The sequence below is a fragment of the Mustela nigripes genome, chromosome 2 (assembly GCF_022355385.1).
Source record: "Mustela nigripes isolate SB6536 chromosome 2, MUSNIG.SB6536, whole genome shotgun sequence".
NCBI classification, from domain to species: domain Eukaryota; kingdom Metazoa; phylum Chordata; class Mammalia; order Carnivora; family Mustelidae; genus Mustela; species Mustela nigripes.
In genome coordinates, this window is record NC_081558.1 from 173,706,276 (window position 1) to 173,730,736 (window position 24,461).

Genomic DNA, 24,461 nt, shown 5'->3' on the forward strand with positions numbered 1-24,461 from the left:
AAACAATACAGAAATTAGGGGAAAATCAATGATCATGCTACCTTTAAGACACGTTTGATAGAACCCAATACAAAGTCTCTCTGTGGATGCTTTCTGTTCTGAAGGATCCAGTCACGATTTAACACTTTTTCCCCTTCTTCCAGCACACATTTCTGACCCTGGAAATGTGGCTTCTCATATAAAATCCAGCTGAGAAAAACAAAAAAGCATGATTATTTATAATTAATTTTCTAAGAAATGAGGCATAAAACAAATGATACTTAGACCACAGACTATCTCACCTACCTAACTTTTAAAACCTGAGCTATTTTCCACCATTAGCATATAATTCTATTTGAAACAATGATATATACTAATTTAAGTAAAGACAAATAGCATAAGAATAAAAGGACATACAACTTGGAAATATTCCTGAACATAACCTATGCCTACCCATATAAAAGGACACATGCACTTTCTAGATGGTATATAAACAAACCAATACATTTCTATTAAAACAGCAGCTTAACAATTCCAAATTTTAAATGAAAGCACATGTATCCCATTTTATTACATGAAGACAACACTACATCCTATCATATACATCATGAATATTGATCAGTGAGTAACTGAGACACTGGACAAAGAAATCTTGGCTCCAGCCTATCCAAGGATAATGGTTGATTGAGGTTTCCCCTTATTTTTATACCACACAAAGAATCCTTCATTTCTTGACTATGTCAGCTATACAAATGACCCTAAGTATGTGCCCTTCACATTCCTTAGCATCCCACAAATTTTGAACTCATTTTCAAAGCTATGCTTCCTTCAACTCACGCCTTTAACTCAACTTGCCAAATCTATCCTGCTAACAGCATAGTTTCGGAATGGTATTGATTGTATATAATATATATACTAGGTCTTGTTACATATAACTGGCTTTAAGCACTGAGAACAACCTATATTTTCTGTCACCGTAGATAAAAAGAACAATTAAATTATAAAGCAGTAATAAGATTTCAAAATATTCTGTCAAAAACTAGACAAAAGGGGATGTGACTTCAATAAAAAATTAAAAACACATAAACAGTAAGAAAACAGACTTAGTTGGGGGGAACAGGCTACAAAATTTTAAAAGCTCTCTTACCAGCCCCTTACAACTTTTATCAGTACCCCATTCGGAAAGGACCATGATGTAGCATCAGGAATACTACAGTAGATCTCTTGCTTATATTTACTTCCATGGAGATCATAGATAACCATCTGCAACATACAGTAAGCAGGCACAATAACTAATTTTAAGAATGCATTTAAAATTTCAAAATGTCCTAGAATGTAGAAAATAAAAGATCCTAAATATATAAAGAAATTTTTTTAGATGTTAAATCTGTGAGTAAAATAATCCCTTTTAAAGTCAGTTATGGGCATCTGTGTGGCTCAGTTGGTTAAGCATCTGCCTTCAGCTCAGGTCATGATCCCAGGATCCTGGGATGGAGCCCCATGTCAGGCTTCATCAAATACATACATACATACATACATACATAAATATCTCAAAAAAATAAAAACTTTTAAAAAGTCAGTTAAAAGTATTTAACCTCCTCAAATCTGAAAGTAATCTTACTTTTTTTTTTTTTTAAGTGAACTCTATACCCAGCGTGGGGCTTGAGGTGACAATCGTGAGATCAAGAGTCGCATGCCTCCCAACTGAGCCAGCCAGATGCCCCTAAAATAACCGCACTCTTCATATTTTATCTCTGTCTATAAGAAACTTACACTTACTGGGGCACGTGGGTGGCTCAGTCATTTAAGTATCTGCCTTCAGCTCAGGTCATGATCTCAGAGTCCTGGGACTGAGTCCCACATCGGGCCCCTTGCTCAGCGGTGTCTGGTTCTCCCTCTCCCTCTCTGTCCCTCATGCTCTCTCATGCACTCTCTCTCAAGTAAATAAAATCTTTAAAAAGAAAACCAAACAAACAAGAAAAGAAACTTAGGCTTACCTTCCCAGGTCTTGGGTTACACCTTAAAATTTGTTTGTTAATATTCTGTAATAATAAAAAAGTGTAAGAAGGAAGCCTTAAGAAGCATCAACAGAAAGTTGTATATAGTTCAGTTTCTTAGCAGTCACAAATTTAATTTATCACATATATACTTAGGGGCCATTAAATGCAAAGCACACCTCTAGGTTCTACAAGGGCTGTCAGGGCAAATATAAAGAAAAATAATGTGTTGTTTGTGCCCTCAAGAAGCTTAGAGATACAAAGGGGGAAACAAATCACATTCACATGACTCTTCTAAGTGAAGGGTTAAGTTAAACTACAGGTAAAACACAAAAAAGATACCAAGTGATGGCGATAAAGGGAAATGGCACCATCATAGAGGTCAGACGATAGCACAGAGAGGGGCCCAAAGCTTGTCTGAGCAAGTGATATGGAGAAGACCTTGAAAAACAGTATTTCAATAAGCAAAGCAATGTGCCAGGCTGGGGTCAGGAGTAGAAGGAAAAAAGCTTCCATGAAGAGAACATATTGAGGAAAAGTACAGTGATAGGAAACCCATGGTACATGACCAGAGCATGAGACAAGGCTGGACAAAGAGGACCTGGGTGTGCTGTAATGCTGTGAAGATGTTCCACGTGACTTGGTAGGTGATGGGGAATCATTAAAGAAACACTTCTTCAAATCCCACCCTTTCTTTCAAAAAGACTTTGCCTTGCATGCTACTGGTTGAAAGGAAAGTCCCACATTAAGTGCATATTCTATGTTAGACTTTAAATATTTCTAAGGCAAAGAATACATATAGCTGGATTTCAAGGCATTCCCCAACTATAATGCTTAGCTTTTTCTTTGAATTAGGCTGCTTATTGCCCTACTTTGTATGAACAACATGAGCAATTACAGTGAGAGGATACTGTGAGGCTGTCACTTAAATATTTTAAAATATTATGAAATATCTTACTGAGATACATAGGCTCAATGGTTCCAGTCGCAAATTCCCCATATATAGTGCCTTCAGAAATTCGAAATGTTGTCACTTAAATTAGCTTGAAAACTAAATATTAACAAAGAATTAGGAAATAACGTGCTTCACCCTATCCTCTTAAATTCTGACTAGACAAATTTGTTTTCTCAATTTAACAGTCCAGCTAAAATAAAGGAGTTATGACACACTTTGATTAAAGGATAAAGTAACCTCTGATATATTTTTAAAACAATCTTTACACAACCTCAAAACACTAATTTTCTTAATAAGCTTTCATATCATTTCATGACCGAAAGCACTACCTCACTAGGTAACTAGTTAACTACCTCACTAGTTAATAATCAAAATAACTTACCTCTGTGAACGGGCTTAATCTTCCTGAGATGTCCTGAGCTTGGAAATATTTTGACACTGGTTCCTGAAAAATCCCACCAAATCGGGCTCCTTTCTCTGCGGAATGGGTTTTAGAAGTCTGCAAATACTGATGATAAGCACTCTTTAAAGAAGAATGTAGTTTGGAAGTAAGGTCAGATTTTTGTAGAAATGAAGTCTTTTCTGGCCACAGACCAACTTGCAGGGTGGAGGTAGTAGGTTCATTTGACATTACATATGAATTCTTAGAAATTCCAGTCCTTTCCTGGCTATCATCTGGGTAAAATGCGATGGAAGGGTCTGGCAGTTTGAAGGTTTCCTTCCTCCTAGCTCTCAGGCTTCCTTTATGTAATGGCTCCTCCTCCTCCTCCTCTTCTTCCTCCTCCTCTTCCTCTACTCCCTGTCTGTCTTCATCAAAATTCATCTTTAAACGCTCTGATACTGACTGGAGAAGGGATAAAACAGAAGAGGGCTGGCTTGCACTCTCTCTTGATTTTGTGGAGCCATGGTGACCAGGAGAGACTTCGCTGGACAGAATGTCCTCCTGAGAACTGTCATCTTCATAAATGGGAGACAAAGCTAAGGGATAAATTTTGTACCTTTTGGCCTCCACTGATAAGAATGACTCTGAACTATCACTATCAGATGTCTCACCTAATTTAGTATCCTTTTCAAAATGATGGACGAGGTCAGTTCTGCTCTCAGACCTCTCACATGCAAAAACAGGCATGCCATCAGCGGATGTCTCAGGAAACAAGACAGAGTATGTTCTTCTTACTTCTGCAGTAGCACACCTATCCTCATCTTGAAGGGGTTCTTCATATAGTATAGTAAAGGAAGAATTTTCTTGTTCATCCTGAGAAACAAAGGCTAATTTAGATTCTTCTTTTTCACCACTATAATTATCATCTCTTATTTGATTAGCTACTGCAGTAACAGATAATCTTCTGTCTAGCTTCCCTATGGTACTCTCAGGTTGAAAATCTGGCGTTGCTAAAGCTGGGTAGCCTTCATAATCCTTACTTAATGTCGGTGATTCATATCCCCTGAAATAGGAGGAGGCAAGTCTGTTGTCACACACTATCAAGCCTTCCTTTCTCTCAGGGGGATCTCTCTCCTTTTCCCCAACACTCTGTCCACCAGACTCTTGCGGGGTTTCTTCAGCTTCATATATGGGAGGCATGGCCTCTGCTTGTGTAATAGGCAATTCCAGATCTGTTCCGTATGTTTTCTGAATGTTTATCATTGTGGATAACACTTTGTGTTTCCTGAGAGCCTCATCAGAATCTTGTGGAGATAGTCTTTCCATTTCTCTTGGAGAGGGCATGGACACCATCATGCCGAGAATCTCTTTAGCCTCTCTCTTACATGGTTTTTCCATTTCTAAGGAGGCAGGGGCTGCTGCCTTGTGTGCTTCTTCCACTTCTATCATTTCAGTTTTCCTAATACCCTCTCCAGCATCCTTCTGATAAGGTATTTCCAATACAGGTCTTACAGTCTTTCCAGTGATGCCTTCGACATCTTTTTCATAGATATTTACCACTTCTAACATAATGGGCATAACCTCAGCTTTGTCCATATCCCCTTCAGCATCCCTTAGGTAAGTATCTTCCATTTCTAATCCAACAGGTATCACCTCAGTCTCAATATCCCCTTCAGCATCCTCTGGGTAAATATCCTCCATTTCTAATGTGGCAGGTATCAATTCAGTCTTTTCAGTAATCCCCTCAAAGTCTTTTTGGTAGATATCTTCCATTTCTGACATAACCGCTGTAATCCCAGTCTTGCCAACATCACCTTCAGCATGCTTTTGGTAAATATTTCCCATTTCTAATCCAACAGGTGTCACCTCAGTCTTTACAATATCCCCTTCAGCATCCTTTTGGTAAATATTTTCCATCTCTAATGTGGGAAGTATCATTTCAGTCTTTCCCGTAATTACCTCAGCATCTTTTCGGTAGAGATTTTTCACTTCTGAAATAACAGGCAGCATGTCAGTTTTGCCAAGATCACCTTCAATATCTCTCTTTTTATAAGCTTTTTTCATTCCTAAAATGGCAGGTAATCCCTCAGTTTTTTCAATCCCTACTTGGTATCTCTCTCTCACTGTAAGAATGTCAGCTATTGGCTCAGTTTTTGTGATATGCAATTCAGCCTCCTTTTCATATGCTCTTCCCATCTCTGACACAGGAGGGATTGCCTCATATTTCATAATATTCAACTCAGCATCCTTTTTGTTTGTTTCTCCCAGTTCTAACATGGAAGGTCTAAGCTCCATTCTCCCCATATTTACTTCAATATCTTTCTTGTGTACTTTCCCTACTTCTGATGTAAGGAGTGTGCTTTTATTACTGTGTCCCAGTGAGCTTTTTTCAGATATACACACAAGACTATCAGACAAACTGCTTTTGGATGTCCCGGGTACATGAAGGTCATCATTTGCAAATGGAGGCCATTTGAAATTTAATACAAGAGTCCTTGTATTCTCTGTCCCAGTGTTGTGATTATCCACACACTCTATTTCCACTTTCTCTTTAGAGTCCTCTTTGAAAAATAAATGTGTTTTTACCTTATTATCTAACCCTGTATGGCATGTGTCTTCCACTAGCAAAACAGTATCTGATTTCAGCAAATTTCTACTATCAGACTGTTCAGCTCCATTTCCAGAAAAAGGGGACTTTTGGTAGAGAACAATTTCTCTTCCTTTAGCTGACTCTGGGTCATTAACTAGGTCACTTACGGAGAAGAACCTACCTAATACTTTATTTTCACTAATTTCACATGTGCCTTGATTTACTGCCTGTTCGGACACCAAGAACTCCCTTAATGTATCGTGTGGCTTAACATTATCACTGTTCAGAATTTTTGAAGTATTATCCTGAAGTTCAGAATCCCAGGCATCCTTAGTATCTTCAAAAGGATCATTTGTCAAATTTTCTTGGGCTGAATAAATAATCTCATTGACTAATTCCCTAGCTTGATCTTCTAACAAACAAGATAAATTCATTCTATCAGAATCAAAAAGGAGACTCTTCTCACCAGCTGTAGGTGAAACACAGACCTTTTCTTCCCCTTGGACAGCTGACCTGCTTTCCATACCCTGCTCTTCCAAATGCTCTGTCAATTGGGTCCCTGTCAGTGTCCCTTCTGATGGGTTATTCTCAGGGAGGTCTTCTTTCGGAGTACCTGGATTCATTACGCCGTCTGTGGCTATATGCTCCTGGCAGGTAGCAACTATGTGTTTAGATTTTAATTCTTCCCTGACAGAGGTAAAAATTTCACTAATCAATGTATCAGCCTTTTTTAGTAAACCACTTTTGAGGTCCAAAAGTTGGTCATGTGCTCTCCTCCTTGCTTCTATGTGCTCAGTAGATGCTTCAGAACACTGCTGGCTTGAGCTGTTAACTGACGTTAAAGCCCCAGCAACTGCTCCACTCTCTGCTTCCGTGGGATTGTCAAATTGGGCAGCAGTTGGGAAATCAAGAGATCCCTTCCCAGTAGGATTCCCAAAATGTTTCTGAAATGGGGTCACTTCTGACCCTGTTGGGACAGGTGTTTCCAATTCCAAATAAGAGCTCTTAGGGTACAGCAGGTTAGTTAAAGAGGCACCTTCATGTGTGGCATCCATGGTAACTTTTATAGAACTGAAATTATTTGGGGGATTATGTGAACTTAAAACCACGCTTTCTTCAGAGGTACTGGAGGAAGACATGCTATCAATACTATCACTTAGGAAATGAGGATTCGCTTTCTTTCTATGAAATAAGGCTTTCTTTTCTGATTTCAACACAGGAGCATTATGAAAGTGTGAACCCTCAGATGCAAAGGCATTTTTTTCTGAACTTTTATCAGAATCCAGAAAAGGTGAATTTACTTTTGTGCTGTCAGTTTCTTCGAATTGTGGGGAAGCACTAGTTAGGCTGAGTTTTGCCATTTCTGAGAAACCAGACATCTTTCTAGTCCCACAAATATCTGAAGATTGATGAATTACACAAGCACTAGCTTCATAATTCTGTGCCATTTGCCTAGTGACTTTTTCTTTAGGAACAAGAGGTAAAATCTCAAACGTATTACTTTTGGGAAAAGCAGGAAGATAAACTATGGCTTCTGCCTCTGTTTCCTGAATACCTTGGTATTTGGAGGCAGGAAGAGAAACTTCAGTTTGACAATTCTCTTCAGGGCCAGAAAATGAATACTTCTCTTTGCCCTCTTTATGGTCCATCAATTGAAAACTTTTGCTCTGTTCAACCTCTTGGGAACTTAATTTCAATAAAACAAGCTTTCCTGGAAGATCTGTAACTTCAAATGGAGAAGAAGTTTTATCCTGAGAAATGTCTCTGGGCTCTGTTTGGGAAACAGCTATCTTGGAGAGGGCTACAGTGTTCCCTCTTCCAGAATGCAGCTCAATAGGAACACTGTTTTGACCATCAACTTCCACTTTTGATAAAATGTTGGCAATGTTAGGTTTGGTTTCCAAGGAAAGAGAATGAGACTTCTCTATAGTGCTCTTACTTGGTCTTGTGTTGGAAAGCATCAATTCTGCTTTAGTAGGGTCTTGAAATGAAATGGAACTGTGGTCCTCAAAGAAGCTTTCAGACTCCAATCTCGAGTCTACTCTAGTTACATGAACGTCTCTGGCTTTAAGATCTAGTAGAAACTGACCTTTTTCGCCTTCAGGAAGAACGTCCTTGGATTCTAGAGCTGCAGAGGCATGCTTAAGATGAAGGCAAGCAGGAAGACTCTTCCCATCTGCTGCCTCAGCATGATTTGCCACATAACACTGACACTGACCGGGCTGAATGGAAATACCAACAACGTTGACATCCCCTGTTTCAGGGAGCACAGAAGAACATTCGTCTTTTAAAACAGGAATATCTAATTTGCTTGGAACTCTGGAAACAAAGGTAGGAGATGAAATACCTAAATCTGATTTTTTACAATCAAGGGTAAGAGATGTTCTGACACCAGCAGATGCTTTGGCTTGTTGAAGACTCTCAGAATCAAGAAGAGATTCTGAAATGTGCTTTCGGGTAGGTTCAAGACCCAGTTCAGGTGCTATTTTACTTTCTAAGCATGCTACAATGGCTGATTCACTGATCTGTTTTACAGAAGCAGGGCTGTTTTGATTTAATCTAACCACGTGAGACATTTTGCCATGTGGCCAAAAATCAGGCTTTTTGGCTTCTGTTACAAATGACTGGTCAGTATCTTTGGGTAATGGCTCAATTCTATCTTTTAGAGCTTTTACGAGACTTGAAGCTGTGGGTTCACCAACCAAGGTGCTTTCTGTTTCTTGTTTGATTCTTCTAGCAACCAGTTTTTTCTGTGAGTCTTGGGCACACAATCTGTCTCCTTCATTTACAGGTTCTGTCACAGCACGTCTCTGAAGAGTGGGGATACTGGCGTGATTGGCAGCCTGCTCTGCTGAGTTGTCTGCGGTTTGCTTGTCAGAACACTTACTCTCTGGCAACTGTGGATCTTCAAGCCTAATTGATTTATTTGAATTTGGCAGATCTGTACTTCCCTGTTTGGTAGTGTTGCTCCCATCAGATTTCCTATAAGAGAAGTCAGAAACAGCAGGGCTCACAGGCTCAACATGTTCTCTTTGCACCAAGGTCCCATCACTCATCACCGAGCTGGCTTCCTTCACTGGAGTTTCTGTTACCCCCTGAAAATCTGAACTGGAAGGAATTTTACTACCGTTACTTCCTGTAAACAACACTGAACATAATACCAAATTTCTGTCAGTCTGAGAAACTGGTGCACCACTTAAATGGTGCTGTGAGTCAGATTCTGTAACAGGGGAGCTGGAGTTAGTCCCAGAAGAAGGGGATGACCTACTTCTCACAGGTCCCCCAGGATCATTTTTATTTAAAACATCCTTAGAAAAAGCAGTATTGGGCAATTCTGGGTTGTTTGTCAGATGGCTTTCCATGTTAATATTTATTTCACTACAATCAGAGTCTTCTAAAAGGCCTTCGAACAAATGTCCTTTCACAGATACATCTGTGCTAGCTGATGACAATGACGATGTCATCCTTGCCTCTGTCTCGCTTCCAGGACCAATATGGATGCTTGTACTAGAGTCAGAACTTTCACTTTCTCTGTCCGAGGGAGTCACAGTTTCCAATGCAGTCTGGTGCTTCAAATATTTCCTGATTTGTCTGGGGCCTCGATATGTTGCATACGTTACTGAAGGCCTCTCTGGTTTGCCATCCAGTTGTCTGTAAAAAGCAACAGCACAATAGTATCAGGAAATATATTTAGTAACACTTAGTAGTAATCCTAGAAAGTGTGGGAAAGTCTATCTTTCCAATTACTCCAACTTTTAATATGTATTAATTGGAGGAGGAGATCCTAAAATGTTTTAGGTTAAACCTGTCTTTGTTAAAAAAAATAATAATAATAAAGATTTGACAAGCAGCATGTGAATGTCAAGGCAGCATGCATGTCTGAGCTCCTTAGAACCTTTCCCCCTTACCTGATTGTACATCTCTCTCACTGTGGTTAATGGAGAGAATGTGGACTGACAAGTCCAAGGCTTGGGCTTTAGTTATAATCTCAAAGCAGTGCTTCACTGGAAGGAACCACACTGCCTGTATGTCTCATGCTGGCAAGTTCATGGATACAAATTTCTCCACCATATCAGAGGATCATAGTAAGCTTCTCTTCCTTTACTCTTAGATGTGAATTTAAACGGCAACTTTGATCACACAGGGAGAGAACTTTTAAAGGAAAACAACTGGTGAGATGTGTAGCCCATGTCAAGCACTCAGTATACATTAATGATGGTTAACTCAATGAGAGAATTGCCTTAAAAATCCTCTCATGTTAAGGTCTTCAAATATTTGATCAGTGTAGTGAGTATTAAAAACTGCTTGGGTAAGTGCAGGGATTTCTGGAAAAAGTTCTGTACTTCTTCTCAGAGCCAACACAAAGTTCCTTGGCTCTCAGCATCCCACTTGCTTTGAAGAATCTGTCTCTGGAGTGTTCATGCTATCTGATGCTGCCTACTAACCCTTTATACATACCATTCTCTCCCCTTCAATTCCAGTCTGAGAGAGAAACTCTAGCATCTTCTACAAGTTCACAAGTTATCTCCAGAGCATACCTATCCCAGGGGCCCTTTCCTAACAGGGCAGTTAGCTTCTGATCTGTGGGTGCAAAGAACCCTGAGCACAGCATTTGCCATATTAAATTATAAAGATCTAGGCACTTATTAATTTTCCCCCTGCTCACCTGGTGGCTATTTGAAGGAAGGCACAGTGTCTTAATCATCTTTATATTTTTAAATGCCCCCTACAAAATCAGGGAAACATGGGTAATAACTTTCTGTGAATTAACGAATGACTAAATAAAGCAATGACAGTAAATAACAGTAAATTCTTAGTTTGCAATTCATTCCAGACGGTCTTAATTATAACAGAAGACATAAAAGTGTTTTAAATTCTGAACTCTAGTTTCATTTTAGTGTCTTGACTCTAACGATGAATGGCAGAAAAATTTGATGTTCTAATTTTTTCAGATTAAACATATAATTAACAAAACATGATAGAATCCATGTGAATAAGTAATCCACTTACCAGTATCCCAGTATCTAAAATAATACATTTTCTCCCCAACTTTAAAGCAGCAATGTCAAGAACACTAGACTTGTCTACATGATAGAAGAGAAAGTAAACCTCCTTTGACACAATGTCAAATTTTCATCAACTGTGCCTCGTAAATATGTCTTGAATTTTAGCTGAAATAATGTATTTCAATCTATTTAATTGCTGGCCCCTCAAATACTGTGACACCATTGTAAAACTTTGTATGGTAATATGCACGTTTTTACTGTCCATCAGAAAGCATCTGAAGGAGAGGTACAGAGAAAGGCTTTGCCTTACAAAAGTGGTTTTAGCTTCAGCATGTGTTAAGGTAGATCAAAGACTGTTATAAAACAAACTCAAAAGTAAATAAGGTAACTGTCTATGGAAATACGTAAAAAGAGAAAAACCTATGTAGGTAAATTAATGTTACTGGTGAAATCTGGTATCAAACTGTACTAATTATTCAGAAAATACAAAAGCCTTCAGAACAACATATGAAGATCCAGAAGCCTGAATAAATTACAAGAAATTTTACTGTTTGGTGAGTTTTTCTCTCAAAGCTTTAATATTTTATACTTACAACCAACTTCCAACAGGCTGCAGTATTTTTTTCCTCAAAGGACTGATAAAATAAAAATGTCTACACAAAGAAATATATATTAATGTCCAAGGAAACAGGAAATGAGATAGGAATCAGAATTTTATTCTAGGAACCTTAGTTCTCTTACTATCAACTCCCTCCTGAAAACACCTCAACACATTTTATCCTGCACCAATCCAATAATGCACCTTTTCATCTAAAAGGCCTTCCAATAAAATAAACCAAACAGAAAAACCCATTAAATTTCAACTCCCTCTAATAATGCCTTTTGGTAGTTTTGGAGTCCTTTCAGGGTTGAGGGAAATCATTTTTCCATTTTTTAGGACTTGCTGGGTAGTTTCAACGGAAGTGATTGATTTATACAAACTAGTTTAAATATCTAACTAGATAATCTCCTGCAGTATCTGGGTGGAAATGTTATATGATTGTAACTATATTATGCTCTGTTTATACTCAACAACTATATTATCATGATTAAAGTACTGAGCATCAAAGTTTCAAGCTTAGCTTCATATACTATAATTAGTTCTCTCAGGTACTGATGACCTGTACTCCCTCTTTTTAAAAGGTTAGTCATGCCAATGTAGTCTATTTTCTACACCATTCTTTCCCAGGATGCAGTTGAGTCTCCATAATTGAGTAGTATTAAGAATATAAAACTGTTCTTTTATTGCCATTTTCTCTGGTAAATAAACTGGAAATGTCAAAAACATGCAACTTTAAAAATAGACTGAAGATGGAAAATTTAAAAAGATTTTCATAAGCTGAAAATAATATTTAGAGAATATAGAGAAAAGGGAGTATTAATTTCATGTATTATGTAAACTGTGTATGGGACCTACAGTTCATCCCATATAACCAAAGGTATGTGATCCTAACATAGTAAGAACAAAGTAAAACAGGCTCTCTACTCCTCCCCCCTTGACAGAGAGTAATGTCTTCTTGTGCAATGCCAGCTGCATTCCCAAGACAGCAGGGTGAAGGTCAAGTCTCAGATGGACTGGAGTCTGATATCCAGGGCTGCTTTAACTCTGGCAAGGTGGATACCATTGCCACCAATGACTCTTTCATTGACCTCAACTCTATGATCTATATATTCTGGTATGATTCCACCCATGTCAAACTCAATGGCACACTTAAGGCTGAGAACAGGAAACTCGGCATCAATGGAAAGTCCATCGTCATCTCTCAGGAGAGAGATCCTCCCAACATCAAATGGAGTGATGCTTGTGCTGAGGTTGTTGTGGAGTCCACTGGTGCCTTCACCACCATGGAGAAAGCTGGAATTCTCTTGAAGGGTAGAGCCAAGAGGGTCATCATCTCTACCCCTTCTGCTCATGCCGCCATGTTTGTGATGAGTGCGAACCATGAAAAGTGTAACAACTCCCTCAAGATTGTCAGCGATGCCTCCTACACCACCAGCTGCTTGGCCTCTGTGGCCACAGTCATCCATGACAACTTTGGCATTGTGGAGGGACTCATGACCACAGTCCATTCCATCAGTGCCACCCAGAAGACTGTGATGGTTCTTCTGTGAAGCTGTAGTGTTATAGCTAATGGGCTGCCCAGATCATCATCCCTGTTTCTACTGGCATCACCAAAGTTGTAGGCAAGGTCATCCCTGAGCTGAATGGGAAGCACCCTGGCATGCTGTTCCATGTCCTCACTCTCAACATGTCAGTTGTAGATCTGACCTAACACCTGGAGAAAACCTCCAGAAATGAGGACATCAAGAAGGTAGTGAAACAAGCATCAGAGGGCTATCTCCTGAAACTTTAATAGTAACCCCCACTCTTTCATCTTTGATGCTGGGACTGGCATTGACCGCAAATACCATTTTGTCTAGCTCATTTCCTGGTGTAACAATGAAGTTAGCTAGAGAAACCAAGTGGAGGACCTTAAGGTCCACACGGCCTCTTAAAGAGACCCCTGGACCACCAACTCTAGTAAGAGCACAAGAGGAAGAGAGTAGTTGTTAACTGCTGGGGAGTCATTGCCTCTAACTCATCCCCAACACACAGAGACTATCCCAACCTTGACATTTGTATTTCCATCCCAGGCCCCCTAAAGAACAGGAGGGGCTTAGAAAGCCCTACCTTTTCATAGAACAGATAAAAACACTGTATCCAGACAAAAGAAAGGGGGGCGGAGAACAAATAACATACCTATACATTTCAAGTACTTATGTAAACATATGTACATACTGGAAGTCTGAAAAGGTTTTATACATTTTAGCCCAAGACATCCTAACATGTAAAGATTTATTAAACCTCTAAATACCAAACAGGGCTGTCTCTTTTTTGTATATATTTGATATACCAAATATTTCAAAGGTCAACCAAAGACATGTGTCATTCTTCAAAGAAAATTCTAAGTAACAGCCTAAAAATATTGCCTTAGAGCAAAGTATCTAACTTATTTTTAGGAAAGTATGATTAAGCTACCTTTTCAGCATTAAGACATATTTCATTTCAAATACATAGTTAACAATAAAAAAAAAAGCTTGTAACTTTTCCCTGTAAAGAAAAGTTGAAAATCCAGCAATTTTTAAATTTTATTTATTTGGGAGATGGGGGCAGGGGGAGAGCAAGAGACTCTTAGGCAGGCTCTAATGCCTAACACAAAGTGGGTGATGCAGGGCTCGATCTCACAGCCCTAAGATCATGACCTGAGCCAAAATCAAGAACTGGATGCTTAACCGACTGAGCCACCCATGTGCCCACAGCAATATTTTTTAAATTGGAATAAAGCTTTGACAGAAAAAAAGTTCATTGTGGAAATGAATCTGTTGAAAACAAAAAAACCATATAACTTTTTAAAATTTCAACCCAACAATGAAGTAGCTTCTAAATTATTCTGGAAGCATAAGTTAATGTATGGAAGACACTCTAAAAGTTGTTACCAAACAGGTTTAATGAAAGGCTTTATGGATATTAAAAATGAATTCTGCATAGGGAACTATACATAAAAACAATTAAAAATCTGTTTATTATTTTTAAGTAAGTGAAGATGAAATCATTTACAATGACTATTGAGTAGGATTTTTTTAAAAACACTCTTCAAATTATAGGTCATAACTTGTCAAAATTTTGAAAACTAATAGTGATTTCAAATGTATGTTTGATATTTTAGTAATAGACAACATTATACAGCACAGAATATAAACCTGTCTAAATTAAGCTAATTATTAACCATTTTTAGTACATTCTAACTATAAAAGATCTATAGAGGAATAATAGTAGGGGCATTTTTATGTGATAAAGATGATGCAAAAACCTTAGTTAATTCACTCCTCCTTATATTAAAAAACTGAATTTTTTTGTGATGCAGAACTCTCCTACTAATTTCAGAAATATAGACTTTGAGAGAAAACACTCTCTAAAGGCCTGAGATACAAGAGAAGGCCATTTCAGATTTCTTTCAGAGTCAGCATGACTGTATGTTAACTTTGTTTAATCCAGAAGCCTGATTTAAGGCTCACCAAGCATACACTGTACACCTACTTTATAAATGAGTGGCTAACAGAAAACCATTTTGTCCTTAAGATATTGATCAATGCTTCTACTCCATATATTCCTTGACGTTAAAAACCTGTGATTCCTCCCTATATCCTAATCTATAATCTTTTGATGTCAAAAAGTATATAACCCTGTAAAAACTGTTCATTCCCCAGAGCATTTTCTTCCCTATGAAGTATGTGTTTTACAGCCAGCTGTTCTAACTTGGGCTTGAATAAAACTCTTATTTTCAGAGATTCTACAGATTTTTTAATTTAACATCAACAAATCTTAATTTTAAATAACATTTTATATTTGGAATATTCCCCTGATTCTGATTAAAAAATTAAATACATCCTTGCTTTTAGTAAATTTGTATCACAGAACTAAAAGAACTTTAATACTTCTAGTACAGTCTTAAAATTATTAGTAAATATTTTCCCCAGATACAAATTTCTAAAACTGGTTATAAGTAGTTCTTAATCATATTGTCAAGATAAACTATTAAACAAAATGGTATTTAACTTTTATATAATTCCTAAACAAATTGACATTTGTCCATAGGAAGTTACTAACTGCTATTCTACAACCTGGTAATTTGTAGGACTTCTGAAGCTGGGCCAGAGGAAGCTTGTATCTTAGTCAAGACAAAAGCTTTGTGGAGCTGGTTCTGGTAATTGCCTTAAACAATTGTTCCATTAATAAGGAACGCTTTACCAACAAGAAGTAAGAGGCACAGTATCATCTTCCATTTTCTTCTGTCTAGTACCAAAGAAATAAACCTGACCTACTAATTAAAACCAAAGGGGGATTTAAAAAAAAAAAAAAAAGAGAGGAAAAAACCACAAACTTTCCAAACCACCTAATTCCCATACAACAACCTCAAAATCCCTACCACTTTAAGTTCTCTGGTACAAAAAGCTCTCTGGAGAGTTTGTTAGAAGACTGCTGGGCCCTACTGCCAAGGTAATTTGTATTTCCCAGGTGATGCTGATGCTACTAATCCAAATCCCACATTTTAAATAGCACTACTTTAGACAATCCCTTATTACAGAGGTACCTCAATTTAACCATTTCTGCTGTTGGACATTTGTTTCAAACGGTATGTTCCCGTAAATAATGTTTCAGCAACAGTCATGTATATCATTAGAAATAACCTACACACTTTTTGAGGTTCTTGACACACACTGCTCTGAACTGTGGCCTCTCCTCTGAGCACTTTATATGGAGCATCAGCTGCATCAACTCTGAGTAACACTGAAAATCATCATTTAGTATTACTGTTATTGATTCAATAGGAGAAAGGTTACTCCATTGTAGTTTGCATTTCCTTGACTGCTGGTGAGAATAAGCCTTTCTTCCACTTATGTATTAGCTCTTTATATTTGTTTTATTTGTTTATATCGGTTGCTGTTTTCTTCTATCATTGAGCTCGTGTCTAAAATGCTTATCAATTAAAGCATTCTGACATTTTTTTGTGCCTAATTTTTTCACTTGCCCATATAATGTATCATTATTTTGTTTGACATGGGAGTTTGAAAATTAGAAGTGATCCAATCTACTAATCTCCTTCCTGACACTTTCCATTGCTAACATGCATAGAAAGCTGTTTCTCACCAACACAGAATTCTCATTTAGCTACTCTCAGTTGTGTATTTTTAAAAAAAACATTTGTTCCTCCATTTTGTTTTAATATACCAATGAGTTAAGTATCTAGCTTTTATGTTTTTCTCCAAACTGTTAACCACTTTCACAAAGTCCGGTTTTAATTAGCAATAATCGCACCTCGGATAAACCTCAGTGGCTACAATACTGTCACTGCACAAAGCTCAAAGTCCTATTTTACATAAACAGGAAAAAAAATTTAAAAACTTAAAAACATTTTTCTCCAAACTGTTAACCAACTTCACAAAGTCTTCTTTTATATAAACAGGAAACAAAATTAAAAATTTTAAAAAGAACATAAAAATGCCACCACATCCTTCACATATATACAAGGGTCTACTTCTAGACAATCTATTCTGTTCCATTTAAATGTTTAGTAAATATTACATTAGTATGACACTGTTTCAAATTCAGCACACCTATGTCTCTTAAGGCAAGCCCTACCCCCATCAATCTTCATGGGCAAACTGAAATCTATCTGCATTTCAGTTTCTCGCAAGTATAAGTTGGATCTGTGTCTACTTCTGGAGCTTGCTATAAGGAATTACCTCAAGATATATACATGAAGACGCTCTGAAACTATAAAGAACTACACAGATATATTTACTGATGGCCTCTTCAAATACAATTCACAGCTAGAACTTAAAAATAAAATATTAGCTAAGAATGAATACTTCTGTGTTACATAAAATGGTTAATGGACTAAACATTGTTATACATATTTCCTGTGTAGAAAATAATCCTTAAAGCTCATTTGAGTAAAAGAAAAACAAGTTGGTGCCTGTTTGTTAGTCAAAGAAAGAAAAAAAGGATGGTAAAATAATCTTTATATGTTTGTAAGATTTCAGTTTCTCAGCTGTGGAAATGAATCACAAGGCCAATTTTACAAGTAGAGTCAATTTAACATTTCTAACCCCTCTAATTTCATTCCACAAAGATATTAACAGAATGTGAATACAAACCTTAGAATCATTTTTGTTCCCGAAATGCAGATCCTGAACTCACTGCCTGTCCTAATACAGGAAGAATTCAGACAACAGAAAATACTCTCATTCAAGGAAGTCTTAAATTAGAAATAAAATTTGCACTATAACAAAGTTAGCACCTAAAAGGTATCAGTACTGCCCCTTAAAATAGGTCCTAAGGCCCTAGATGATATCTACAATACACAGAATCATTAATTTTTTTTTCTACCTAGTAGCAGGGACATTACAGAATACTTTTTCCATTCCCCTTAATTAATAAGAGTAGAACTGAGGCTTAAAAGTTAGGTCCAAAAGCTCACTTTTTTGGCTAACTGTAAACTTACTTTAGTAAATCACTGGCTTCCTGTTCACTGTCATGTGTTGTATCCGAAGAAAAGGCATCTGAGGTTTCATCTGAGTTCTCTGCTTCTTCTGCTGGAAGCGCCTTTGTTCCCAGGGAGCCACTGAAAATCTCCCTCTCCCTTTTGACCTCTTCCTCAGGATGGTCACTGGGATTTTGTATATCTTTTTCAGTTCTGTCATGCTCACCTTTGAAAGAAGACTGCTTGGCATCACTAAGAGATGCTTTTCCTGAGATATTGAATAAGTTACCAAGAAACTGAAAAAAGCTTTCTTTTGGCTGTCTATCGTTTTCTCCTATTTTGGTATCTGAGGTGGAACGGGAAAGGTCATTTGGCTTTTTGGAATCTTCCTGCGTTGGAAGAGTGATTAACTTCTCAGCATGGTTCCTTTTGTCCTCACTTTGGGGAATCTTTGAAAACAAAACAGAGAAAAATAAACATCATCATTTTAAAAAATCACACAGATCTACTAATAAAGTATCATATGACACACTTTGTGCCAGATGCCAGGGATACATCTGTGAGTAAGACTGGTGGCTTCTGATTCGTCAGGCTGTTTACAGTCTAGGGAAGGGCACGGTCAGCACAACTTAAACAAGGCTATATAGTAAATGTCATGAGGGGAGAAATACACTCCATGTGGGAAGCCAGAACAGGAGTAACTGGTCCAGGTTTGGTGTCAGTGACAGCAGAGGACGTAACACAGAGGAGTATTCCTAGAAGTGCCCTCAGAAGGACACCTACTACTGACTATGTGATGCTTGTTCATCCCCTTCCTTCCCTAGCTCTCTTCTTCCCTCTGCCCCGACTCTATTTAGTCATGTGACAGCTTCTAAGAAGTTAAAGATGAATGGAGGTTAGGGTACAAAATGAGAAGAGTGAGAGATGCGTAGGGAGAGATAAATAAAGGGACAGATCATGGCAAATATTAGGTATATTTAAATTTAGCCTTCATTACTCAGAACTAATGGACAGTACTTTCAAGTACTCTGTAGAATAGGTAAACCTAAATAGACCTCATTTCAGCACTGTCCTAACCCACAAAGAACTGCTGCATTGTGTAAAACTGTTTCTCAGAAAGATGAGAAAAGACAGCAACATGGTGTATCAATTCAGAGGAAAAGCCCATTATCCTTAATAGTAAACTACCAAATCCTCAGATGTGCATTAACACAAACCTGCACAGTACTGGGAATTCCTGCAGATGTTCAACACCTCCCGGGTGTGTTCTACTGCTCATAATGAAATTACTAGCAAAACAGACTCACACTCATGCATACTCTCTGTGAAGCAAGACGGAGCTGCTCTTATCAAGGAGCTTGCTGGCATTCCTTGTCACACTCTTCCCTGAAGCTTCATTAACCTTAGGCCCATGTACCAACTCAGCCTGCCTTCCAAATATGCCTGCTCACCTACTTGTAGAAGGAATGCCTGCCTGACAGTATCTGTCAGATGTCATGCTCACTAGTGCTTATGAAAGAAAAGCTCCAGTGTGAGTCAGAAAAAAGATCAGTACAGCAAGGTAAAGTCACCTTAGGCCACTGTGAGTTCACATGACAGTTTTATAAGAGGCTGATCTTCAAGCAGGCAAGAGCATCATGATCTCAATATTATTTGTTTACCTCTTTCCATATTTTAATTCAAATTCAAAATAGTTTTAATTCAGTGTTCCATTAACCACTAACAAAACTTAGCATACGAAAGCTTGAGAAAAGGTTTATAACCTATTACCCCAGGAAATTAATTTCAAGCACTATTATTTTTTTTAAGATTTTATTTATTTATTTGACAGACAGAGATCACAAGTCAGCAGAGAGGCAGGCAGGGAGAGAGGAGGAAGCAGGCTCCCCGCTGAGCAGAGAGCCCAATGCGGGGCTCCATCCCAGGACTTTGGGATCACGACCTGAGTTTAAGGCAGAGGCTTTAACCCACTGAACCACCCAGGTGCCCCACAAGCAGTATTATAAGTCTGTTCCCCACCTTCAGAGTCAGAGCGTATATTTGAGGAAACACACAGCATTTTTCTATGTGTTAGGAACTTAATAAAACTTGTGAGTCTCTACATTTAGAATATGACCAACCTTCTAGAGTCATTCTAAGTCTCACCTTTTATTGGTTTCAACTGCAACTCACTCCCACTTGTCTCCATCTCATCCCTCCAACCTTGTGCTCATTATTGGAGAATGTGCTATAAATTAGCTGTGTCCTCTCCTGACATAATGGCCCTCTCAGTTTAGCAAAAGAAATGTTAGTTGACATTCCTGAAAATATCTTGATACACATAAATATTTTTTGTCCTTTAACTATGCCATTTAATTTGTTGTAATTAGCAGCCACAACATTTCTTCCTGAGTCAAAATGAATTAAGACTGTAACATGAACAGAACAATGATTTTTTTTTCTATAGCTAGTATGAACAACTGCTCTTCCTGAGTAGCTTTCTGAAGGAAGTAAACTATAGGCTATTTGTTAGAATATCATAAATATTCTTAAAATTTTTCAGAAATTCATAAGAGTCAAAAATTGGGGCAGAGGTTTACAAGAGGGGGAACATTAAAAGAACATGGAAATTACATTTTTAAAAAGATTTTATTTATTATTTGACAGAGAGAGACACAGTGAGAGAAGGAACACAAGCAGGGAGAGTGGGAGAGGGAGCAGCAGTGAGCAGAGCAGTGAGCCCTGGTGCAGTGAGCTGAGCAGTGAGCCCTATGCAGGGCTCAATCCCAGGACCCTGGGATCATGACTTGAGCCAAAAGCAGACACTTAATGACTGAGTCACCCAGGTGCCCCAGGAAATTACATTTTTTGACATCAATAAAATCTCAAGATGATTTATCAAAATATTACTTCACTGCCTCAACTATTTTTTATAATTCCTTTCAAAACACAATAAACTGCTTTCTCAACAAAAGAGATACATTTTGCTAAACAATTAAAAACCTTTACATTTAACATTTTTATTTCTTATAAGATTTTATTTATGTATGTATGTATTTGAGAGAGACAGAGTGAACAGGAGAGAAACAGAGGGAGATGGACAAACAGACTCCACTGAGCACATGGAGCATGGGGCTTGATCTCATGACCCTAAGGATCATGACCTGAGCTGAAATCAAGAGTCAGAGGCTTAACTGACTGAGGCACCCAGGTGCCCCCAGATTTAACTTTTATATATATAATTTGGGGCGCCTGGGTGCCTCAGTTGGTTAAGCAACTGCCTTCGGCTCAGGTCATGATCCTGGAGTCCCAGAATCAGGATCCCAGCATGGAGTCCTGCATCTGGCTCCCTGCTCAGCAGGGATTCTGCTTCTCTCTCTGACCCTCCACAGTTCATGCTCTTTCATTCTCTCTCTCAAATAAATAAAATCTTAAAAAAAAAAAAGAATTATACATATAATCTTTTTAAAAATCACTTTTTCCTCCTTCCCTTTATTTTCAGCTTCTTTGCTATTCCAGAATCTTTGTATCATCAGTTTACTGAAGAGCATTTTTTGTCCTTGGAGGTCTTCATTTCTTAACTTTTCCCTAATACTCTTCTGAGAAACTTCTATCAGTGAAATACTCCCAACAAGAAAAAGGTATCTAAAATAGGGACAAAAACTAGCAGAAAAGAGCACTGCTATTTGAAGTAAACACAATAAATTTTTAATTTATAGAATTAAAATTTTAAGTCTGATCTAAAACAGCTGCTCTTTCCCCTCAGCCTAAACAACAATAAAATTCAGCCTGCCACGAGCGAGGGCCAATGCTGCCTGCCAACAAGACTGCCTGCCAATGTTCCAACAAAGAGAATGAAAGCAGTCAGGATTCAAGCAAACAAAACATCAATTCCAGTTGCTCTCAAAGATGTTGGTATTCCACATGTAACAACAAAGGCTACTGAGAAGGCATATGTAAACTGGGAGATTTGAAATTTTTTCCCTTCACCCTCAATATGCTATAATGCACTGCCCTTAGGTCAACTTCATCCAACTATCTCCTCTATTTGCTATGTGCCTAATACACATTGGGAAGCATCAGAGACACTGATTAGGAAGACGCAGTTTCAGCTTCAAGGAGCTTACAGTCTAGCAAGAAGCTCATTGCTGTATCACTGTGTGGGGCTTAGAAGAGAATCCACAGCATAGAAGACATAACATTTGAGCTTGCTCCTGAAGGATGAGAAGAGCATCCTGAACACTCAGTATAACATATCCAAAGATACAGAACTGTGAACTGTGTTTATCACAGTTCTGTGATCAAGGCAAGGGTGTGGTTGAAGATGAATGGGGTACAGGGAATAGAGAATGAGGTAGAGAAGATGACTAACAGAAGCAGACGCTGAGGGATAAAGTCCTAGATAACTAAGTTTTCTGAACTGGATAACAATTTGAGTAAAGTAAAAAATAGACATGGGAAACAGGAGAGGTAAGATCAGGGCCTTTGTGGGGATGGGAGGAGGTAAGGCAACAAATTACTTAGATGTCACTGAATGTTTGGTTCCCTGCTGTTGTACGACAGGAGAGGTCTGGAAAGCAGTCAGAAGCACAGTTTAAGAATGCAATTTGGCCATACACAGTGTACGCAGGATAAAAAGGGGACCAACAAAAAAGCTCTAGGGAAAAAAAAGAGAGAGAGAGATTAAAAGGAGGTGCAAATTAGAGAAGGAATCAGAGAGAGATGGAGAAGGCAAAAACCAGACGAGGTCATATCTCCAGAATACTGGTCTCCAAAGGCAAAGGACAAAGAATATTTCCAAAAGCAAATGGGGAGCAAATGCCAAATGCCATTGTGAGGTCTAGAAAGATGACTATCCTATCCCACTGTTCTTCAAAAACATCAGGCACACTCATGCCTCGAGAATTGTACATTCACTCTTCTCTGCTTAGAATTTTCTTCCCCCATGTAGCAATATGACTCCCTCCCCCTCACCTCCCTCAGATCTTTATTTACAAGTCATCTCTTCACTGAAAGCTTCCCCAGTCACTCCAAAATTGCCAATTCCTCCACTCTGAAAGTGCCAATATCTTCTTTTTCTCCTTTGTACTTGCTAGTGTCAAATACACACACACATAACACACATTTTTTAAAATCTGTTTCTTCCCCTAGAAAGTAAAAGCCACAAGTGCAGGGATTTTTGTCTATTTTATTCAGTGCAGTATCTCTAGCACCTCGAAATGTGTCTGACAATAAGAGGTGCTCCAACAGTTGTTAGATTAGTAAATAAGAAATAAGGACTACACAGAAGCACTAGGAATGCAGGAGAAATAATCTTAACAGCTCAGGAATTTGTGAGTACAGCCCTAAACTCAAAGTGTTAAACTGTGAGTAGGTAGGTGAGGGGATAGGAATAGTCAGTCAATAGACAAAAGGCAAAACTTAGAGAAATTAGGAAAAAAAAAAGAATATGACAGTTTAAGGTCTAAGACAGAATGGCTTTTTGTTCTTGTTTGGCAGATCAGCTCTACACCTATTAGAGAATAACTGTTGTACAAGAGAGAATGAAAAGCATAAATTGAGATAAAGAGGCCAGTAAAGCCTCTAATACGTTTTCTAATAAGAAAGGGAGGGGCGCCTGGGTGGCTCAGTGGGTTAAAGCCTCTGCCTTCAGCTCAGGTCGTGGTCTCGGGGTCCTGGGATCGAGCTTCGCGTCAAGCTCTCTGCTCAGCGGGGAGCCTGCTTCCTCCTCTCTCTTTCTGTCTGCCTGTCTGCCTACTTGTGATCTCTATTGGGTAAATAAGTAAAATCTTTTTTAAAAAAAGAAAGGGAAAATATTAGCCTTGAAGAGGAGTATGGACACATCCTCTTCCAGGTAAAGAGGTAAGGAAGAGACAGGCCTGAGCAATTCTGTAAAAGAAGAAGACGAAAAAGAAGACGACGAAGAACAAGGTCCAACAAGTGGCTCTGACCTCAGTAAGTGAGAGGAGAATGGCAAGCCAAAGGAGGGACAGGCGAGTGGAACTGGGAAACAGAGAAGACTTGGACTAATGTCTCTGGGGAATGCAGTAATAGGCTGAAATGGGTATAGCAAGTAGTAGGTAGGGTCCATGCAAGCTTGAAAGCATTCACTCATTCATTCAGTAAATAACATACAGCACCATATCATTCCAGGTGTTTAGATGCAACAGTAAAAACAAACAAACAAACAAAAACCCACAACACCAATAGCCCAGCTTTCATGGAGCCCGCATTCTAGTGATGTAAGAATTTATTTGCAAGTCCAGCTGGTATTAGTTTGTCACCTCCTCAAATAGCCTAGAGCAGGTGGCAGGTGCTGTGCCAACATGGTAAGTGGCACAGGGAATAAGATCAAAAAGGTCACAGGATGGTCACCAAAGATCCTGTTGAATGGAAAATAATGAAGAGCCAGGTGACTCTTCTTTTACTGTGTCAAGCACTGGGCCTGTCATCCTTTCTACCTCAGACTCTGCCTTTATTGGGCGTAGCAAGGATAATCCTTAAGAATA

At 38.4% G+C, this 24,461-nt stretch overlaps 1 protein-coding gene and 2 pseudogenes across 1 annotated transcript in view; 1 reads left to right on the forward strand and 2 right to left on the reverse strand.

The window, feature by feature from the left end:
• CRYBG3 (crystallin beta-gamma domain containing 3) overlaps window positions 1–24,461 on the reverse strand; it is a 110,976-nt gene that overhangs the window by 59,881 nt on the left and 26,634 nt on the right. Inside the window, exons 3-7 of the mRNA XM_059392119.1 lie at window positions 17,995–18,422; window positions 3,314–9,554; window positions 1,977–2,021; window positions 1,127–1,242; window positions 42–189 (exon numbers count right to left, since the gene is read on the reverse strand). Coding sequence (XP_059248102.1) covers window positions 42–189; window positions 1,127–1,242; window positions 1,977–2,021; window positions 3,314–9,554; window positions 17,995–18,422 — 6,978 coding nt within the window. The remainder of the gene's footprint in view (window positions 1–41; window positions 190–1,126; window positions 1,243–1,976; window positions 2,022–3,313; window positions 9,555–17,994; window positions 18,423–24,461) is intronic.
• Window positions 12,473–13,068, forward strand: LOC132012562 (glyceraldehyde-3-phosphate dehydrogenase-like; annotated as a pseudogene).
• LOC132012629 (U4 spliceosomal RNA) lies at window positions 16,782–16,850 on the reverse strand (annotated as a pseudogene).